This window comes from Dryas octopetala, chromosome 9 (assembly GCF_963921425.1).
Source record: "Dryas octopetala chromosome 9, drDryOcto1.1, whole genome shotgun sequence".
NCBI lineage: Eukaryota > Viridiplantae > Streptophyta > Magnoliopsida > Rosales > Rosaceae > Dryas > Dryas octopetala.
This window is the reverse complement of record NC_141374.1, coordinates 8,196,573-8,216,835: the sequence shown is the minus strand read 5'-3', so window position 1 is coordinate 8,216,835 and position 20,263 is coordinate 8,196,573. Positions and strand designations below refer to the sequence as shown.

Sequence of the window (20,263 nt, the reverse complement as noted above, 5' to 3'; positions counted from 1 at the left end):
TCTTTAAAATACATTTCAACATCCTTTAAAAACTTCTTAAAACCATAATTGAATAAAAATTTAAATTTCTAGTGGAAATTTGGGTCGGGTCGTTACAATATATATATATATATATATATAAGCTCCTTCAGGTATGAGATCCCGCATTTAGTGTTAAATGTGGGATGAGGCAGATGGGCCCACCACATTTAGTTTTTCAACAATCCGAACTGTTTATTTTTTAGGTCTCTATTCATAGATCATACTTTCAAAAAATTAGCCAAATCGAAAATCATTTGTCTATCTCACTCTAATAAAACGATTAGACGAACCAAATATTTTTAATAAAACCGTCTATTTGTTTGATCAAAATTAAATAGACAAATGAATTCCGATTTGGCTAATTTTTTGCAAGGATGATTTATGAATAGAGGCCTAAAAAATATACGGTTCAGATTGTTGAAAAACTACATGCAGTGGGCCCATCCGCCCCATCCCACATTTAATACTAAATATGGGATCCCACACCTGAAGACCCCTATGTATATATATATATATATATAGGCCCCTTCAAGTATGAGATTCCATAAATAATTTTATTTATGGAATCCCTCATAGGGCTCACTCAATATAATATTTCAACGATCCGAATCGTCTATTCTTTAGGTATTTATTCAAAGATCATCCTTGCAAAAAACTTAGCCAAATCAAAAATAATTTGTCACTCTAACTTTGATCAAACAAATAGACGAAACAAATATTTTTGACAAAACCGTCTATGTTTGATCAAAGTTAGATAGGCAAATAATTTTCGATTTCACTAATTTTTTGCAAGGATAATCTATGAATAGAGGCCTAAAAAATAGACGGTTCGGATTGTTGAAAAACTACATGGAGAGGGCCCATTCGCCCCATCCTACAAATAAGCTTAAATGTGGGATCCCACACTTGAAGGGGCCTATATATATATTGTTTTTTTTTTCTCTAGAGAGGATGTTTGCAAATTTCAAAGTTTGCGGAAGCCGAGACAATTCTGACATGGGTTAGACAGTGTGTCAACACAGATGATGTGCAGCAGCAAGTTCTGATATGCTGCAGCAAGTTTTAGAATTCTGTGTTGACACATTGTCTACCCGATGTTAACACTGTGTCGGCGTTCGCAACCCACATTTAGGCTTATTTGTGTGATCCCTCATTGGGCCTATTCGACAATGTATTTTGATAATCGGAACCGTCTACTTTTTTTTTGTCTCCATTGAATGATTGTGTTTGGAAAAAATTTTGTTAATTGGAAAGCATTGATTAAAGAGATAATTAGGTTTAGATCCTTTAGAAAAATAGTTTTTCCATGGAGACCGGGGGTGTTTTAAAATTTATAAGAAAATCATTTTAATTCATAATAATTTATAAGAAAATTCTTTTAATTCATAATAAAGTTCTTTTAGTTTATAAGAAAATCATTTTAATTCATAATAAAATCCTTCTCCGATTTGAAGGGTATTTCCCTCTATTTGAAGGGTATTTGCCCTCCTAAGGTGCAGAGTGAGATTTGTAGAGGCTGCATGCAAAATCTCGGCTTAAAACCTAACATAAAGCCGTCAAATAAGAAAAATAAAAAGACTTAATTAAAAACTCTAAATCCCTACCGGTCTTAGTATAAGAAAGACTCATAAAATGGACTGGATTCTAAGTCTCCCTTGATTAAATGATCACCAATTCAAGTGTTTATCAAAAATATTTTCTTCGTCTATTTATTTGATCAAAGTTTGATAGTTTAATGGTTTCCGATTTGCTTAATTTTTTGCAAGGATAATCTTTGAATATATATTTAAAAAATAGACGGTTCCGATCGTTAAAATACTATATAGAGTGGGCCCCCATGAGGGATCCCACAAATATAAGATCTCACACTTGAAGCAGGACAAAATTAATTAACAATGGCAAAGTCTACCACAATTTTCCTTGCCACTACCCTTTGCCTCTTGTCCCTCTTTGGTTCAGCTTATCGCAGTGTCAACACTGAGATATTTGGCTCACATTATTGTGACAATTAGTTGGATGGAAGGGATAATTATTTGGCTCAGTTGACATATTTGGCTCAGTTTCTTGAATGTAAACTCACACACAAGTACACAGGTGCAACGGTGGGATTGCAATGCAAAGATAAAGATGGGAAGGTAACATGGACTGGCAAGACTACGACCAAAGAATAGGGACTAGACTCATGGCATCTACTTAGATACCAGAACATCGACTGTGCGATAGCTCTAGTGGATAGCAACAATCCTAAATATAATAAGGTATCTAGTCAGGTGTCTCCCCAACTAATCAACTTCGAAGTCGAGGCCAACACAAAAGTGATTGCCACTCCGGCAACGTGAAACCGACCACCATAAGATATGTGGCCTCCCCAGTGGGTTTCCAACCAAAGGAAGAGGCTCGATCGTGGTTGCAGAGACAGTCTCAAATGAAAAGAAAGGAATAAATAAAATATGAATCTTGGCCTTTTGAGTCATATATTAATTAATAAGGGGAAATTAGTTTTCTTAATAATAACTAGACTCTCGGCATGCTCACGCACATGCTTGCATTTTTTTTTATATTGTGTAACGTGGGGTTTATAGTTTTAATCCAAAGAAAAGGTTGAATATTTAATAAGACCAAGTGTATAAGATTCAAAATTGATATAAGACCTTTGACTTTATATCCATGTCAGCATCTATATTTCAGCTGATATTTTTTTGTTTTCTAATAATTTTATTGGTTTATTTGTTTCCAAAATACCCTTGTGATTAAATATTTTAATTTAGTTTTTTATGTTTCACATTTTTTTAGTTTTGTATTAATTGAGAGATCCCTTAACCGAAGCTCCAATATATATGAAATATGTTAAAAGTAATATTTTACAACATTAGACACAAGTGTGGTGCACCCCACTTGTTACAGACAATACCATAAGGCATGAATTTTAAATTCCTCTGCCCTTTCACACCGCACGAATGGAGAAGAAGTCACAGCAGAACGACGTGCAAGACATACTCCCTCTATATAAATAGAGATAAATATATAAATACTAGGGGCCTTCCAATAAGGGATCCCTCATTTAGTGTTAAATGAGGGATCCCTCAAAAATCAATAACCCGTTTGATTAACCAGTCAAAGTTTAGATGTTTATAGACAAACTTGTTTTTCGTCCATTTGTTTGATCCAAATTAGATATCTTAACGATTTTCGATATGGCTGAATTTTTACAAGAATAATCTATAAATGGAGATGTAAAAAATGGACGGTTCATATCCAAACAAAACGACCTGTGTAGGCCCCACTGGGGGATCCCTCATTAGAAGGCTATTGTATAAATATAGAGATGGATATATAAATATAAATATAAATATATATATACATATTTATATATAGATAGATAAAACAATATTAGACACCAGTGTTCATGGTGCAACTTAGTTGTTACAGACAATACAATAAGGCATGAGTTATAAATTATTGTGCTCTTTCACACTGTATGAATGGAGAAGAAGTCACAGTAGAACGACGTACAAGACGTACTCCCTCTTTATATATAGAGATAGATATATAATATTATAAATGCAGGTATCTTCCAATGTGGGATCCCATAAATAATTTTATTTGTGGGATCGCTCATAGTGCTAACTCCATATAATATTTCAACGATCTCAACCGTCTATTATTTAAGTGTCTATTTAAAGATCATCCGTACAAAAAATTAGTCAAATCGGAATTCATTTGCTTATCTAACTTTGATCAAACAAATAGACAAACCAAATATTTTTGACAAAACCGTTGATTTGTTTGATCAACGTTAGATAGGAAAATGATTTCTGATTTGACTAATTTTTTTGCAGGGATGATCTATGAATAGAGACCTAAAAAATAAACGGTTCGGATTGTTGAAAAATTACATAGAGTGGGCCCATTCACCCCATCTCACAAATAACCTTAAATGTGGGATCTCACACTTGATGGGGTCTGATTGTAAATATATATATATATATATAAAGATATAGATTGATAAAATAATAAAAATAACAAAATTATAATGACCACAAAGTTTTTTTTTAATTCAAGGTTTAGAGTTAATTCAGGACGACAAGAGTGAGTCAAAATAATTTTTTTGATTACATGTAAACATAAAAAAAACAAGCACTAACAAAACTTTAAAACACATTTTCGAAAATAAACGTAGGTATTGTTTGATTCTCCGTCTGAGAGAGAGCGAGAGAGAGAGAAAGAGAGAGAGAGAGAGAGAGAGAGAGAGAGAGAGAGAGAGAGAGAGAGAGAGAGAGAAACCCCACTACTTTATCTACATGCGTATGTATGTATATATATATATATATATACACACACATATATAAATATATACATTCATCATTTGAATCTAAATTGATATTCAACCAAACAAGAAAATTAAGCAAGCAGGACTAAATTAATTAACAATCGCAAAGTCTTGCACAATTATCCTTGCCGCGACTACCCTTTGCTTCTTGGCACAATAATTAGACACTTGGCACGCTCATAGCTTAATAAGGAAATTAGTTTCCTTCAATTTTGAAGGAAATTGAAGTTGGGTGAAATTTGAAAAATTTGCAATTTCTTTTGGAAAATTTGGCAGTTTCGGGTAGCCTAGTTTGTGACCAATTATCTCGTGTTTCATAGCTTCCTGTTGAATTATTTTTATATAGTTGTAAAGACGAAATTCATAGCTTCAAAATGAGTATAAGATTGTTAATTTTGATGGATATTTGATGAGTCAAAAGTAGGAGTAAAGTTGAGATAAAAACTGAAAAACATGAGGCTTGAGGTTGAAGATAATGAACAATAAATTAACATAGAAAGACCAAAATACCCTTATTTTTAACAGAAATGTGACGGAACTGGACGGAGGTATTACATTGAATTTTCTTAAAAATTAAGGTGGCACATCGAGTCAAAAAATTTATTAGGTGGTGAAGTGAAAAACGGGTCAAAGTTCAAGTGGGTAACATTGTAAAAAGCCTTTTAAAAAACAATTTCAACACTTAGTGGTGGAGTCCATGTGTGCCACGTTATTGTCAAGTCAGCACTTACCGGACTTTTTAACGGTCAGAATAACGAATGTACTTAATTGACGAGATTTCATAGTTGAGATATCATAATGCAACTTTTTGAACTTGAGGTACCAAATTGCAAAGTGGTGTATAGTTAAGGCATGTAATTGTAACTAACCCTAGTTAAAATTTATAAGGTTTTGACAAAATTGCGCTTAAGCCTTTTATATTGTCTTTGAAGTTAGCTAATGTAGTCTCAATTATAAATTTAGTTGTGATTGTACGACACTCACAACTTCAAATTTAGTTGTAACTGAACGACAGTCACAAGTAAGTTGTGATTGAATTGAATTTTTTTTAAGAGAAATTGTACTACAATATAGTATAAATAGATGTCAAAACAATATTTTTACTCAAAATAATACCTATTGTATAGTGGTGGGAGTTGTCTCTTTCAACTTACAGACAGTCACAACTAAATTGTGACACTGTCGCAGTTAAGTTGTGACTAGCTTGATTTTTTTTTTTTTAATTTTATTACAATATAGTATAAATTAATCTAATATTTGTGATGTAATATTATTTTTTATTTTTTTATTGTAGTGGCATGTGATGTAATATTTGTGAATTCTAATATCTTTTACTCTATTATTTTCTTTGATTTTTCAACTAGTACCTAATCTAAAATGTTATTAAATTTTAGTATCTAAACTAAAAAGTTATTAAAATTTGGTATTTAAAATCAATGGACCTTTTTTTAATTCAAGGTTTAGAATTAAGGACGACAAGAGTGAGTCAAAATAATTTTCTTGATTACATGTAAACATCATAAAAACAAGCGCTAAGAAAAATTTAAAACAAATTTTCCAAAATATAGGTAGGTATTGTTTGATTCTCCGCCTACGAGAAAGAGAGAGACAGAGAGAGACAAAGAGAGAGAGAGATACCACTACTTTATTTCAATGCATATACCACTACTTTATTTCAAGCTCCTTCAGGTGTGAGATCCCGCATTTAGTGTTAAACGTGGGATGTGGCAGATGGGCCCACCACATTTAGTTTTTCAACAATCTGAACAGTCTATTTTTTAGGTCTTTATTCATAGATCATACTTTCAAAAAATTAGCCAAATTGGAAATCATTTGTCTATCTCACTTTGATAAAACAATTAGACGAACCAAATATTTTTTATTAAACCATCTATTTATTTGATCAAAGTTAGATAGGCAAATGAATTCTGATTTCGCTAATTTTTTGCCAGAATGATTTATGAATAGTGACCTAAAAAATATACGGTTCAGATTGTTGAAAAACTATATGGAGTAGGCCCATCCTCCCCATCCCACATTTAAAACTAAATATGGGATCCTACACCTGAATGGCCCTCTATATATATATATACATGCCCCTTCAAGTTTGAGATTCCATAAATAATTTTATTTGTTGGATCCCTCATAGGGCTCACTCCATATAATGTTTCAAAGATTCGAACCGTCTATTCTTTAGATTTCTATTCAAAGATTATCCTTGCAAAAAATTAGCCAAATGAAAAATCATTTGTCTCTCTAACTTTGATCAAACAAATAGATGAACCAAATATTTTTGACAAAATCGTCTATTTGTTTGATCAAAGTTAGATAGGCAAATAATTTTCGATTTGACTAAGTTTTTGTAAGGATGATCTATGAATAGAGGCCTAAAAAATAGACAGTTCAGATTGTTGAAAAACTACATGGAGTGGGCCCATACGCATCATCCTACAAATAAGCTTAAATGTGGGATCCCACACTTGAAGGGGCCTACGTATATATATACATATATTTTCTCTAGAGATGATGTTTGCAAATTTCAAAATTTGCGAACGCCGACACAGTTCTGACATGGGTTAGACAGTGTGTCAACACAGATGATGTGCTGCAGCAAGTTCTGATATGCTACAGCAAGTTTTAGAATTTCGTGTCGACACATTGTCTACCCGATGTTAGCATTGTGTTGGCATCCGCAAATTTCAAAATTTGTCTGAAATTTGCGGACATCCTATCTCGAGAACGATTGTATATATATACAGGGAGCTTCAAGTGTGCGATCACACAAATCCCACATTTAGGCTTATTTGTTTGATTCATCATTGGGCCTATTCAACATTGTATTTTGATAATCGGAACCGTCTACTTTTTTAGTCTCCATTGAAGGATTGTGCTTGCAAAAAATTATGTTAATCGGAAACCATTGATTAAATAGATAATTAGGCTTAGATCCTTTAGAAAAACAGTTTTTAGATGGAGACCGGGTGTGACGCCCCGAAACTGAGAACACCACAGCGGCACCCGTCTTAAAGATCCTGAGACTATAATACCCCTTACCCCGAGTATTATATTCCCAAGCTCTCTAAAACGTGTTAAGCCCTTTTTGTTGAAGAATCCGGGTTGGATCAGAGTAGTAAAAATACAACGGAAGAAATTACTGAAAATGCCTCAAATTATAAATAATAGTAAAGAGTACCAACCCGTGAGGGTTATGTTTTTCAAATACACTAACCCTAATGCTACATAATAAAACAGTAGATAAACAGATATGTCAGGATAGTCCAACCCACACCAGAGTGATTCAGTCTTCAACAAAGTGGTACAACAAATTGGATTCATGGATAGCCATTGGGACATGCCACCTACGAGGATGAAAGAGAAACACCATCACGGATCCAAAGAAAGGATCTAAACCATATAGCAAGGCTGAAACTGACAAGCTGCAAGTGCCACACCCACGACCTCAATCTTTGTCTCCAACAACTAAATTATCTGCACTCATAAGAGTACAGTAGGGGGTAAGCGTCACATACGTTCATCGCTTCCCCTCGAGGGAAAATCCTGGTTAGGTTTGAAACAATACTCGAAAATATAGGAGTTCAAGGAAAACAGTTTAAAAGCAATGCACACCCAAAAACAAGTTATCAACACCAATAATATTGTAACGAAAGCCAGTAATGATAAAGATAATTATGCCAATAATCAGTGAATAAAGCTTTTGCATGCTCATACATCTTTTTCAGTGAAAATCCTTCCTGTCACGTGACATAGTTCAGAAACATACCTGCGACTGATCACATACAGGCCAACCGCCAGTGTTGGAAATTCAACCACCACCTCGATACTGTGGTGAGAGTATCCATTTACCTGGTAATACCACCTTGGTTAGCCTCCCCAGAAGGACATTCGACTAACCAGTCCGTACTTACCCCTCCGGAGGTTTAGGGGATCGAAACCCAAGGTCACAACACATGCCCGTTACTCTCAGGTCGTCCAAGGTATCACACAGAGAAAATCACACAAATATGCCATACAAAAATCATGCACATTCTCTATGAAAGACATTTTCATATACATATAGTACGAAAATAGGCAGGAAATCCAATAATCGGGATATGGTACCTGCCCCCAACCTGTTTTACCAAAGTGTGTCCCTTGCCTGATCCCTTTCCTGTGTCTGGGTCCCACTTGTACCTGTTGGGAAACTGGAGATCCGAATCCGACAACAGCCATTAGGAACGTACTAAATGTACTCTCGACCTTGTCTGTTAAGACCAGGTAAAATCTAGAGGTTTGGCACTAGCGTAACTTGCTAGGCTTTTCTAAATTCTTGATCCGGCATGACCCTGCTCCCCAAGGCAGACAGTCATGTCAGACCGTGTGGTTTCTAAGTTTATTTTAATTTATTGTCGAGGAGGTTAATCAAATATGAACCTTACAACGTGACTAGGTCAGTGCATGGGGAAACTGAAGGAGCTCTGGCTCAGTACCCAACGCCTGTATGCTCATGGACTGACCTTAGTCATCACGTTATTTGGTCACCACTGATATGGCCTCAATATTTATTAAATTCATTTAATAATAACAGTTAAATGACGTTTCGTCTATAACTACCACTTAAACAACAGCAGATTAAATAAGCTGGGCTAAGGGTATACCTGTTGAAGACTTCCCACGGGCAGAGTCTCGACAGGGATCAAGAAATTACCTATGCAGCTCAGAAATGATTTTTTTAAAACTTTACCAAAACATAGCCTTCACACTACTAGAATTGAAGAGCTCGTCACCACGATCGCGTAGGCGAAATCGGATCGTCGATCAGAGCTCCAGAACTCAAGATAAACTCGAAAGAAGATTGAAGAAGAGAGAGGAGGAGAGAGGAGAGAGGAGAGAGGAACTCTCTCTTGGGAAGCGTGTGGCTGAATTGTGAAGATCAGCTGGGGGTGTGCGGCGCGGCATTATTTATAGGGGGAGAAAGTGAGTCAACTTGGTTGACTCATCCGAGTTGACTGGGTTGACTCAAGTCAACCGTCATAACTTTGACCAATGAGGAATTGACACATGGCATGTGCCCTGGCACTTGGCTGCACATGCAGCCATTAGATCTTGCTGCCATGCAGCGATGGACGCTCCAGATCGTGCCAAGTGGCGCGATCTGGTGATTTCCCTATTTTATTTTTTTTCCTTTATTTCTTAACTTCAAAAATTAATTAAAAATAGCTCAGGACTCAGAAAAATACCCCGAAAAATACTACGAACTCGTATCGACTAGTACTAATTAACTATGAGGCCAAATTACCAATTTACCCTTTAGAAAAATTTCAGAAATTTCAAGCTCCACAAACTAGGATAAAATGCTTTTAAAAAAAGAAAATTTGGGAAATGCATAAAATAATCTCTCGGACTCAGAATAATACGAGACTTGCTCCGTTGGGTTCGTGAGTAAAAGTACTACCTTTTAAAGGTCTAACTTGGGTCAAAACCCTAGTCAAAGTTAGTTAAACAATTAAAGCTCAAGGTGAAAAATATGATTTTCCGCCCAACAATTTCTAGAAAAATTCTAGAAATTAAGAAAAAATCCCAAAATAAATTTGGAAAATTTTGGGTCTCACACCGGGAGTGTTTTAAAATTTATAAGAAAATCATTTTAATTCATAATAATTTACAAGAAAATCCTTTTAATTCATAATAAAGTCTTTCCCCGATTTGAAGGGTATTTTCCTCTATTTGAAGGGTATTTGCCCTCCTACGGTATTGAGTGAGCTTTGTAGAGGCTGCATGCAAAATCTCGGCTTAAAACCTAACATCAAGCTGTCAAATAAGAAAAATAGAAAGGCTTAATTAAAAACTCTAAATCACTACTGGTCTTAATCTAAGAAAGACTCATAAAATGGACTGCACTCTAAGTCTCCCTTGATTAAATGATCACCAATTCAAGTGTTTATTGAAAATATTTTGTTCGTTTATTTATTTGATCAAAGTTTGATAGTTTAATGGTTTCCGATTTGCTTAATTTTTTACAAGAATAATCTTTGAATATAGACTTAAAAAATAAACCGTTCCGATCGTTAAAATACTATATAGAGTGGGGCCCCATGAGGGATCCCACAAATATAAGATCTCACACTTGAAGATGGACAAAATTAATTAACAATGGCAAAGTCTTGCACAATTTTCCTTGTCACTACCCTTTGCCTCTTGTCCCTCTTTGGTTCAGCTTATCGCGGTGTCAACACTGAGATATTTGGCTCACATTGTTGTGACAATTAGTTGGATGGAATGGATAATTATTTGGCTCAGTTTCTTGAATGTAAACTCACACACAAGTACACAGGTGCAACGGTGGGATTGCAATGCAAAGATAAAGATGGAAGGTAACATATATGGATTGGCAAGACTACGACCAAAGAAAAGGGAGTATACTCATGGCATCTACTTGAATATAAGAACGTCGAGTGTGCGATAGCTCTAGTGGATAGCAATAATCCTAAATGTAATCAGGTATCTAGTCAGGTGTCTCCCAACTAATCAACTTCGAAGTCGAGGCCAACACAAAAGTGATTGCCACTCCGGCAACGTGAAACCGACCACCATGAGATATGTGGCCTCCCCAATGGGTTTCCAACCAAATGAAGAGGCTCGTGGTTGCAGAGACAGTCTCAAATGAAAAGAAGGGAATAAAATATGAATCTTGGCCTTTTGAGTCATATATTAATCAATAAGAGGAAATTAGTTTTCTTAATAATAACTAGACTCTTGACACGCTCACGCACATGCCTGTATTGTTTTTTATATTGTGTAACGTGGGGCTTATAGTGTTAATCCTAAAAAAAAGTTGAATATTTAATAAGACCAAGTGTACAAGATTCAAAATTGATATAAGCCCTTTGACTTTATATCCATGTCAGCATCTATATTTCAACTGATATTTTTTTGTTTTCTAATAATTTTGTTGGTTTATTTGTTTCCAAATACCCTTGTGATTAAATATTTTAATTTAGTTTTTTATGTTTCACATTTTTTAGGAGCTGATTTTGGATTGAATCATGCTACTTTGATGATGCAAGATAATTGCATCTAAAGAGAAAAGTAAATCAAAATCAAAATTAAAGTCAAGATTAAAATTAAAATTAATGATTAAGCTAGATATATATCTAGTCTACCTATATTAGTGTATCTATGTAAGTGTACCTATATAATAGTGTATCAATGATGGTGAAACCAGTGTATCTAGCTATTTTAGTGTGCCCATATTAATGTATCGAAGAAAATAAAACAAAACGAGAGCTATAAATGCTTATAGTTTAGTCGACAAACTAATAGAAAAGGTGGAAGCTAGAAAACAACAATTAATTAAGGTAAAATAAATAGCAGCAAAATCAAACTAAGACGAATTAATTAACCAAGATCTAGAAAGCGTAGGCACTTAGCAGATGGAAAAATTCCATGACAGAAGCAAAAGAAACTATGAGTATTAATTAAGGGATCCCTTAACGTACGGAAGCTCCAATATATATGAAATATCTTACAAGTAATATTTTACAACATTAGACACGAGTGTGGTGCACCCCAGTTGTTGCCGGACAAAACCATAAAGTACGTATGAATTTTAACTTTGACACTGTAGCTAGGTAGGGAGAAGAAGTCACAGCAGAAAGACGTGCAAGACTTACCCCACACGGCAACACCCCTCTAATAGCTCTCCAAATAAAAATAATAATTTTGGAACGAATTTTCTAAATTTCATTTGATTTTTAATTCTAATCATTTATTAATTATCTGATGTTAGGGAACAAAAGAAAAATTCAAATCCAAGTTAGTAATCATTGCGACACTTAAAACGGATGGAGTCAGTTGTTCTCTTTTTGGAGTGTTGCCCTATTTTGTGTACGGTCTCAATTGTTTCTTTTTCTTCTAAGATTTAGGGGGAAAGTAATGAACAAATTGAGTTTTAAAAAGTCCCAAAACCTCTGACAAAAACAAACAGTTCCAAAATCTATTTTTATCTATCTATATATATAGAGATTGATATATATAAATATATAGATATATAAAATAATAAAAATAACAAAATTATAATGACCACAAAGTTTTTGTTTTTAATTCAGGGTTTAGAGTTAAATAAGGACGACAAGAGCGAGTCAAATAATTTTCTAAATCGATTACGTACATGTAAACAATAGAAAAACAAGCGCTAACAAAACTTTAAAACAAATTTTCCAAAATAAACGTAGGTATTGATTGATTCTACGCCTTAGAGAGAAAGAGAGAGAGAGAGAGAAAAGAGAAACCCCCCTACTTTATCTGCATGCATATATATATATATATAGATACATTCATCATTTGAATCTAAATTGATATTCAACCAAACAAGACAATTAAACAAGCAGGACGAAATTAATTAACAATGGCAAAGTCTAGCACAATTATCCTTGCCACTACCCTTTGCTTCTTGTCCCTCTTTGGTTCAGCTTATTGTGGTGTCAACACTGAGATATTTGGTACCGTTTATTGCGACAATTGCAAATTAAGGCATAAAACCCCAGTGGATCAGCATCTCCCAGGTATACATTAAACTACATACATTTCATTGATTTTAATCTTCAATTTCTTACGCGCAATGACAATGCATGCATGCATGTAATGATATTTTTGTTTCTCGATCTGTTGTGCTTGCTTTTACTTGTTTCAAATTCTAGACATATATTAAAAATCTAAGAGCTATAAATTCTTGAATGTAACCTCACAGACATTTACACGTACAGGTGCAACAGTGGGTTTGCAGTGCAAAGATAAAGATGGGAAGGTAACATGGACTGACAAGACTACGACTAATGACAACGGACAGTACTCGTGGCATCTACTTGGATACGAGAACGCCGCGTGTGCGATCGCTCTAGTGGATAGCAACAATCCTAAATGTAATGAGGTATCTAGTCAGGTGTCTCCCCAAGAAATCGACTTCGATGTTGAGGCCAACTCAAAAGTGATCGACTCATCCGGCAACGCAGCACCGACCACCATGAGATATGTGGCCACCCCAATGGGTTTCCAACCAAAGGAAGAGGCTCCTGGTTGCAAAGACCTTCTCAAACGGAAAGAAAGGGAATAAATTAATAAAATATGAATCTTGGCCTTTCGAGTGATGTTTTAATCAATTAATAAGAGGAAATTAGTTTCCTTAATAATAACTAGACTGTCGGCACGCTCACGCATATGCATGCCCGAATTTTGTTTTTTATATTGTGTAACGTGGGGTTTATCGTTGTAATCGTCAAATAAGATTGAATACTATTTATTAAGACTTACTGTACATAAGATTAAAATTGATATAAGTCCTTTGACTTTATATATATCGAGGTCAGCATCCATATTTGAGCTGATATATTTTTGTACGTTTTCTAATAGTTATATTGGTTTATTTGTTTCCAAAATACCATTGTGATTAAATATTTTATTTAAGTTTTTTATGTTTCACATTTTTTAGGAGCTGATTTTGGATTGAATCATGCTACTTTGATGATGCAAGCTAGATAATTGCACACCTAAAGAGGAAAATCAAACTACCCAGCTCTAGAAAGCTTAGGCACTAAAGCAGATGGAAAAACCTCACTTTATTTAACTATTAATTAAGAGGTTACAGTGCAACCAAAGTTAGACCAAATGGCCCAACCGGTGAGGATATTGTCTTCCAAGTTCCATCCATTGATCCATATATGCATACTACGGCTCAGGCCAAGTGTAGAAAAGTTCCTCAACGTGTTTCTCATCATCACGGGAATAGAGGCCTGCTTCTCTAACAAACCAGACACACGACGTGCACCTCTCCTCATCCCTGCTGGCCCTGTATATTTCAAAGTTGCCAGAGACTTTTTGGCCGCCTGTAGACTTGTGCCAGGCAAAGTCGCAGGTAAATATGGTGTTGGAAAACCAATTAATTGTTCCGAAACTTCCAATTGAACTTGTGTTCGTAAGCAAGTTTGTGGGTCCCTAAATCATCACCATCTTTGGATTTGCAGTGAAGGGTTATCTTTGTCTTCCCCTCCAATTCGTTGAAGATGGTCACCTCCATCTTCTCTAAAAATCCCAACACATGTGGACTTTGGTCCACTAATAAGAGGATGAACATGGCGAAGGCAAACAATGTATTGCCAGGACGACTGTTGACACCCATTCTCACTCGATCTCTTAGCTAGGTGTTTTCTGTTGAGTGAATTAATATGCATATGTATTTATACATATGCATATGTATCACGTCTTATGTACGTTGCGAATCGAATCTCAGAAAATTAAATAAGCCGCCCATCTCCATTCCCCTATCCCCACTCCCACATGCCCTAACTCCCTCTCCCACATGCACTGCCCCTCTCTATTCCCCTAACTCCCTCTCCCATGTGCACTGCCCCTCTCTATCCTCCTGTTCCCCTACCCTGCATGCCTCTCGGCTCCACTCCACTCCACTCCACTATTTTTTAGTTTTTTTAGATTCTTAATTGTTTATTTTTGTATTAATTAACGGATCTCTTAACCGAAGCTCCAATATATATAAAATATGTTAAGAGTAATATTTTACAACATTAGACACAAGTGTACGTGGTGCACCCCAGTTGTTACAGACAATACCATGAGGCATGAATTATAAATTCTTCAGCCCTCTCACACCGCAGGAATGGAGAAGAAGTCACTGTAGAACGACATGCAAGACGTACTCCCTCTATATATATAGAGATAGATATATAAATACTAGGGGCTTTCCAATTAATAAGGGATCTCTCATTTAGTGTTAAATGAGGGATCCCTCAAAAATCATTAACCCGTTTGATTAACCAGTCAAAGTTTTGGTGTTTATAGACAAACTTGTTTTTTCGTCCATTTGTTTGATCCAAATTAGATATCTTAACGATTTTCGATTTGACTGAATTTTTACAGGAATAATCTATAAATAGAGATGTAAAAAATGGACAGTTTGTATCCAAACAAAACGACCTGTGTAGACCCCACTGGGGATCCCTCATTCGAAGGCTATTGTATAAATATAGAGATGGATATATAAATATAAATATATATATATTTATATATAGATAGATAAAACATTAGACACAAGAGTTCATGGTGCACCCCAGTTGTTACAGACAATACCATAAGGCATGAATTATAAATTATAGTGCCCTTTCACACCGCATGAATGGAGAAAAAGTCACAGCAGAACGACATACAAGACGTACTCCCTCTTTATATATAGAGATAGATATATAATATTATAAATGCAGGTCTCTTCCAATGTGGGATCCCATAAATAATTTTATTTGTGGGATCCCTCATAGAGCTCACTCCATATAGTATTTCAACGATCTCAACCGTCTATTATTTAAGTGTCTATTCAAAGATCATCCGTACAAAAAATTAGCCAAATCAGAATTCATTTGCTTATCTAACTTTGATCAAACAAATAAACTAACCAAATATTTTTGACAAAACCGTCGATTTGTTTGATCAACGTTAGACAGGAAAATGATTTCTGATTTGACTAATTTTTTGCAGGAATGATCTATGAATAGAGGCTTAAAAAATAAACGATTCGGATTGTTGAAAAATTACATAGTGTGGGCCCATTCACCCCATCTCACAAATAACCTTAAATGTGGGATCTCACACTTGAAGGGGTCTGATTGTAAATATATTTATAAAGATATAGATTGATAAAATAATAAAAATAACAAAATTATAATGACCACAGAGTTTTTTTTTTTTTTTTTAATTCAAGGTTTAGAGTTAATTCAGGACGACAAGAGTGAGTCAAAATAATTTTCTTGATTACTTGTAAACATCAGAAAAACAAGCACTAATAAAACTGTAAAACACATTTTCGAAAATAAACGTAGGTATTGTTTGATTCTCCGTCTGAGAGAGAGAGAGAGAGAGAGAAACCCCACTACTTTATCTACATGCATATGTATATATATATATACACACACATATATAAATATATACATTCATCATTTGAATCTAAATTGATATTCAACCAAACAAGAAAATTAAGCAAGCAGGGCTAAATTAATTAACAATGGCAAAGTTTTGCACAATTATCCTTGCCGCCACTCTCCTTTGCTTCTTGGCACAATAGTTAGACTCTCGGCACGCTCATAGCTTAATAAGGAAATTAGTTTCCTTCAATTTTGAAGGAAATTGAAGTTGGGTGAAATTTGGAAAATCTGTAATTTTTTTGGAAAATTTGGCAGTTTCGGGTAACCTAGTTTGTGACCAATTATCTCGCGTTTCATATATAACTTCCTATTAAATTATTTTTATATAGTTGTAATTACGAAATTCATAACTTCAAAATGAGTATAAGATTGATAATCTTGATGGATATTTGATGAGTCAAAAATATGAGTAAAGTTGAGATAAAAACTGAAAAACATGAGGATTGAGGTTGAAGATAATGAACAATAAATTAACATAGAAAGACCAAAATACCCTTATTTTTAATAGAAAATGTGACGGAACTGGACAGAGGTCTTACATTGAATTTTCTTAAAAATTAAGGTAGCACATCGAGTCAAAAAATTTATTAGGTGGTGAAGTGAAAAACATGTCAAAGTTTAGGTAGGTAACATGGTAAAAAGCCTTTTAAAAAACAATTTCAACACTTAGTGGTAGAGTCCATGTGTGCCACGTTATTGTCAAGTCAGTACTTAACGGACTTTTTAACGGTCAGAATAACGAAGGTACTTAATTGACGATATTTCATAGTTGAGATACCATAATGCAACTTTTTGAACTTGAGGTACCAAATTGCAAAGTGGTGTATAGTTAAGGTATGTAATTGTAACTAACCCTAGTTAAAATTTATAAGGTTTTGACAAAATTGCGCTTGAGGCTTTTATATTGTCTTTGAAGTTAGCTAATGTAGTCTCAATTATAAATTTAGTTGTGATTGTACGACACTCACTGTAACACCCCGATCCTCGAGCCCATAAATACACTGAAACTTGCCCTTTAAACCTCTTTTCAAAGAATGAGCCATGCACTTAACATAATAAATAAATACATTTGATAAATCAGAGTGCGAACCCAAAAACAAACATTTATGTAAAAGTTACTGTATAAAATCAGTTAATTCAAAACAAAGCGGGTCCCACTGCCTCAATTTCTCCTCACTGCCTCCTCAGCCTGCTTTACCTGCAAACATGCACAAACCCTACACCACAACCATGGTGTACCGGGTCATTCAAACAAACAACCCGGTAAGCTCACTAGAGCATGTATGAGTGAAATAACTTAAACAATAATCCTCAAAATTCTTTAAGTTCCAATACTCAAAAATAATCCACAATAAAATCGATAATTACTCAATCACATAATAATTCCATCACCAATCATCCAAGCATCAAGATAAAATCATAAATCCTAGTATTCAAATCAAAACCCATCAATAAATAATAATCATTCCACAAATCAAAAGCTTAGTCGTCAACTATTAACCTCAATAATATTCTCAAATCATTCTCGTCTTAAATAATAACCTCAACGTATAATCACCATCAATTCCATCCTCAAGATTCAAGCCTAGACTTTACCAAGTCCTAGCGTCACTACAAGAAAAGTAACTTTTTGTAACATTAAATTTACAACATTTAATACATAAATGCTGTTAATCATAAATATTTATAACATTTACTTGATAAAATGTTGCATAAGATGTTAAGTTTGTCTAATTTAAACAAAACACCTGATTTTATTTATTTGCAACGTTACCTTTACGCCTTAAAATCCCTAACCTTTACCACGCAAGAGAAATGTTGTTAACTCCAGATTTTTTTATGAGTTTTCATTCTTCCGCCAATTTCATTCTTCGTGCAAAAATTTCATTATTATAATGGGTTATCATCTCTCAAATCATGATCGTACAAAAGTGACTTAGAATTCAACCCTAAACCTTAGAGGTATGAGGTTCTTCAAAAATACCCAAAATCCAGTGGTGCTTTCTGTTTCTCTTACCCAGTGATCTTGGTACGACGTCAGTGGCATGTGTTAAGAAGTAAAAAATCTGTACGTTTCTCTTCGTCTTCTTACTTTTCATTTTTTGTTTCTTTATTTGGAAATAGCTCACACTAGTCGATCCAGTTGTTTCAGTAGCTCACACTGTTCCAGTGGTTAGAGCTTTGGACAATCGCGCTTGAGTAGTGGGTACTATGGATCAGACGAAATTGGATGTGGGTATCATCATTCATGATAGTAATTTTTATGGGTGTGGGTATCATCATTCATGATAGCAATTTTATTTTTTTTCCTTTTTGTTGCTCCCTCTTTTGTTTCTTTCTTTTTTCTGTTGATGAATCCCTCACACACTCTGTTTGTATGTCTCTGTATCATAGAACCAAAAAAGATTTAATTGGAAATTTGGTGAGAACCAAATCTATGGGAACTTGAAATTCATACAAATTTTTGTATTGTACCTGAGTTTTAGAAGATATTCAAGGATGTGTAAGGCTTTTGATTTGCAGTCTAACATTAAAGGAGATGGAGTCTAATGTATTCATGGCGATTCTTTTCAAGGAGATGGATTATAATGATGCTATAATCCAATATTATCATGAAAAAATTAGACTCATTATATTGATTGCAAAGTGTTTCTGTGATAAGCAGGAAAAAATTTCCTTTCCTCCCATTTGCCAGCGTTTGCCTGAGAACAGGGCAAATAAATGCAATAATGTTTACCTTTTGTGTACTGTACCATCTCTTTTTCTTTTTTCTTTTTTTTCCTGTTTTTTTTTTTCAATAAAATCTCTTGTAAAGAAAAGAATAAATAGATAAATTAATTAAAACACATGCTTATCATTTGAAGATCGTCTAGGCTAGACACTTACACCTTGTTGGTATGTGTCACTGCTTGTGAAACTTGTAAAATTTTAACCATTTATTACTTTTGGTGAAACTATGTTGCTCAACACTATCTCATCTTAATTATCTGCAATAAATATTTCATATGCACATAATAATGCTATTGTGTTTGTATTTTCAGAGTCGAGGTTGTGCACTCTTGGGCATACATGATACACCAACATTAGAGGCAAGGAAAAACTATTTCTTGACCAAGGATGGCAGGTAGATTTTATAAGATACTATTTTTCAGCAATAAACTATTACCTCCTGGATTCATTGCCTTAGATGTATATGATGATACACCATAAACTTTTCTTTTGGGTATGGCTACATCACACAATTTACAACAGTGAATTACTCTTTTAAATGAATTATGCAATTAATCTAGCCTCGATTGAAGCCTGGGAGGAATGAAATTAGATGTGTACAAATAAAAATGTGACATTTTTAATGTTCTCTTGAGATATTTTTCCCTGAAGGCATTCAAGTTTTTGATCATAGTAATTTTCTGTTTCTTATTTGATAGTCAAATAGTGAATATTAGTGAACCTACAGACTTAAGTTAATTATAGTAATTTTATGACCAAGTTCTTAGACTCAAGTTCACTCTCACAGGCTAAGATGGAGCCTGAAACTTTGTCAATATGGCTCTAACAAGCGCAAAGATATTGATGGTCATAGTAATAGTACCAAGATGGTCAAGTTCACTCAAGTTCATAGTAATTTTACGAGACTTGAGTCTAAGAATCATAATAATGATGGTCATAGTAATTTTATATTTCTTATTTGATGGTCAAGTTGTAGGTCATAGTAATTTTATGTTTCTTATGTTTTTTCACACATTAGACTCCATCTCTTTGAATACAAATGGATTATAATGAGTCTAATCTTAAACTAAGTTCTTGGAATTTCTTAGACCACCACACTCAAGTAAAGATTATAAGATGATCAAACTTTGCAATCTGTATGTAGCTGTAACCCAAATATACAAAATAAAGATAGATTAATTAAGGAGCTAGCTAGATATAA

At 34.3% G+C, this 20,263-nt stretch overlaps 1 protein-coding gene across 1 annotated transcript; it reads left to right on the top strand.

Moving 5' to 3' along the window:
* Positions 1–12,755: 12,755 nt before the first annotated feature.
* On the top strand, positions 12,756–13,460 carry LOC147273648 (olee1-like protein). The gene is made up of 2 exons (XM_086228252.1): positions 12,756–12,912; positions 13,114–13,460. Exons 1-2 carry the CDS (start codon positions 12,756–12,758, stop codon positions 13,458–13,460), a joined length of 504 nt encoding a protein of 167 aa, XP_086084378.1.
* The last annotated feature ends 6,803 nt before the right edge of the window (positions 13,461–20,263 follow it).

Bases quoted from the DNA above. Each gene is read 5' to 3' on its own strand.
- LOC147273648 (XM_086228252.1), top strand. From the start codon at position 12,756: ATGGCAAAGTCTAGCACAATTATCCTTGCCACTACCCTTTGCTTCTTG. The intron at 12,913-13,113 runs GTATACATTAAA...TTACACGTACAG, and splicing joins AGTGGATCAGCATCTCCCAG to GTGCAACAGTGGGTTTGCAG.